The sequence below is a fragment of the Morone saxatilis genome, unplaced genomic scaffold (assembly GCF_004916995.1).
Source record: "Morone saxatilis isolate NCDOM2014 unplaced genomic scaffold, NCSU_SB_2.0 Contig20, whole genome shotgun sequence".
NCBI lineage: Eukaryota > Metazoa > Chordata > Actinopteri > Moronidae > Morone > Morone saxatilis.
The window spans coordinates 13,632,780-13,635,179 of record NW_023339763.1 but is presented as its reverse complement, the minus strand read 5'-3'; the positions used below and the strand labels follow the sequence as shown (position 1 = coordinate 13,635,179).

Below are 2,400 nucleotides of genomic sequence, written 5' to 3'. Positions count from 1 at the left end.
AATATCATACATACATCTTGTAAAATGAATTAACATTTATTTTAAAAGATAAAAGTATTTTTTTTTTTCATATATGGTAAATGAATACACCACTGATTTTGAATACACCACTGATTTATTATTTATTATTTGATCACGGTCCAGTCCAGACAGCGCCTTGCACGTACACAAGTCTTTAGCGTGACCGCGCTCCCCTCGCAGTGACCGCGCACGGCAGCGCGTCACCGCGTCTTCCTGCCGTCGCTGGTTGTCAGTGGAGCACAGACATGGCCGCTCTCAGTAAGATACCGCACAGCTGCTACGAGCTCGGCCATACCTGGAACCCGTCCTGCGTGCATTCCGCTTTGGATGTAACCAGGGGTGCCTTGGAGGTCTCGTTCAAAATATACGCCCCTCTTTACCTGGTGAGTTTTGCTGTTTTAACCTGCAACATTTGGGACTTGTAGACTCTGAAGCTAAAGGTAGTTAGCTAACCAAGTTCAGTCCAACCGAGGCTACCTTGGCTCTGTCGTGAACATTAGCTGATATGTCACCAGCTTACTGTCGGTGGGGGCTAAGTTCAAGTTCATGCACCGACTTGTTGAAAGTTACAAAAGCAGCGTTGGCGCTATGTTTCCCTTTTAAAACCGAGCCTGACACACTCACAGTAACCGGCTACTGAACATATCTGATAAGTTCAGCACACCGATGAAATCCGGTTGACTCGTTTGACCAGTTAGACATGCTTTTCGGTGCATTTTTAAGTTTTCCCAATGATTTGCCAACATTAACAACAGTGACTCAACTCTCCACTTCTGTGTTTTGTATTTCAGATAGCGGCAGTTCTAAGGAGAAGGAAAAAGGATTACTATTTAAAAAGGCTTCTCCCTGAGATCCTGTGGTCTACCTCTTTCCTCACTGCCAATGGAGGTCTCTACATTGTTTTCTTCTGCATTCTCAGGTTAGTACACACATACACACTGTCCATCAACATGGTGAGCTGCAAGGGCTCCTGAAACTGAATATATGCATCTGTCATCTAATGGTTTACACAGCGTTGTGAAATAAACAAACTCACATAAGCTGTGTTGCTTGAATGTGACCTTTTGTGGTTTTCTTTTAAACAAACAAAAGTTATGTTTACGTTCAGTGTTATTCACCAAAATGCCTCCACAGGGTTCCCTTTTAAATACTAGGTAGGATTAACTTAAAAAATAAAAAATATAAAAAATAAAATAAATAAATAAAATGAATAGAGCAAGGGGCTTAAAATGAACTTTTCTGAATTCCCTAACTTAACTCTTGTTTTTATTTTGGTTTTTATTCAACATAATATAGTTTATTAACTGCATTGTCCCCTATTGCAGTTCTGCACTTATGTCTGACTACAAAATTGAGATCATCCTAGGTATTTGGCCACAATCCGTTTCATTATTCTTTTTTTCCATTGGTTGAGTTACTGTTTTTTTCTGACAGTTTGATGAATAAATAATGACAAACAGGGACATTGTCTATTTGATGTAAATAAAAAAATCTACAAAGGGAGGGAGAAGATCGAAAAAACTATTCAAATATTTACACGCTCAAACAAACTATTTACATATAAGCTTAAGGAACACCCTAATCCAGAGATCTGGAGAGGAAGCGTGCCAGAGAAGTTCAGACATGCCCTACACCGACTAACTTAAGGGGAGAGATAAAGACACCAGTGCTGTTGGCAGAAGAACTCTGGACTGAGCAGCATGCATTGGAATTAATTACCTATTAATAATATAATGTATTTGAATGTATTTTTTGCCATTTCCCTAAAGGTCGGAAGACGTTGCTGAATTTGTTTTAGGTTGCTTTTTAGAAATAAAGTTGCTAAGAGGGTCTGGAAAGCCACTATTTCTAACGAGAAAGAGTTGCCAACACTGGGGCTGTGAAGCACTGAAATAAAGTGTGGAGATGCGACACTATAAATGTACAGTACATCTGGAAAGTATTTGTTCCCTCAAAAGTCTTTTGAGGGAAAAAAATACTTTGACAAGGTGAAAAAAGTTTGTTGGAAATTTTGCAATATATTAAGAAATAAAAAATGTAAACACATCGCATGCTAGCAGTCACAGATTCACCAGCCTGGCCCTCGTCAATGACAACCCAAAATCGAGCTCAGGTGCATCCTGTTTCCACTGATCATCCTTCTACAACTTCCACCTGTGGTAAATTCAGTTGATTGGTCCTGATTTGGAAAGGCACACACACACCTGTCTATATAAGGTCCCACAGCACAAAACATGCCATTAGGTCCAAGGAATTGTCTGTAGACCTCTGAGACAGGATTGTATAGAGGCACAGATCTGGGGAAGGGTACAGAAACATTTCTGCAGCATCGAAGGTCTCAGTGAGCACAATGGCCTCCATCATCTGTAAATGGAAGAC

General features: G+C 40.1%; 1 protein-coding gene across 1 annotated transcript; it reads left to right on the top strand.

The window, feature by feature from the left end:
- Nucleotides 1–235: 235 nt before the first annotated feature.
- On the top strand, nt 236–2,037 carry LOC118331856 (transmembrane protein 135-like). The gene is made up of 2 exons (XM_035666941.1): nt 236–404; nt 813–2,037. Exons 1-2 carry the CDS (start codon nt 267–269, stop codon nt 993–995), a joined length of 321 nt encoding a protein of 106 aa, XP_035522834.1. The 5' UTR covers nt 236–266; the 3' UTR covers nt 996–2,037.
- The last annotated feature ends 363 nt before the right edge of the window (nt 2,038–2,400 follow it).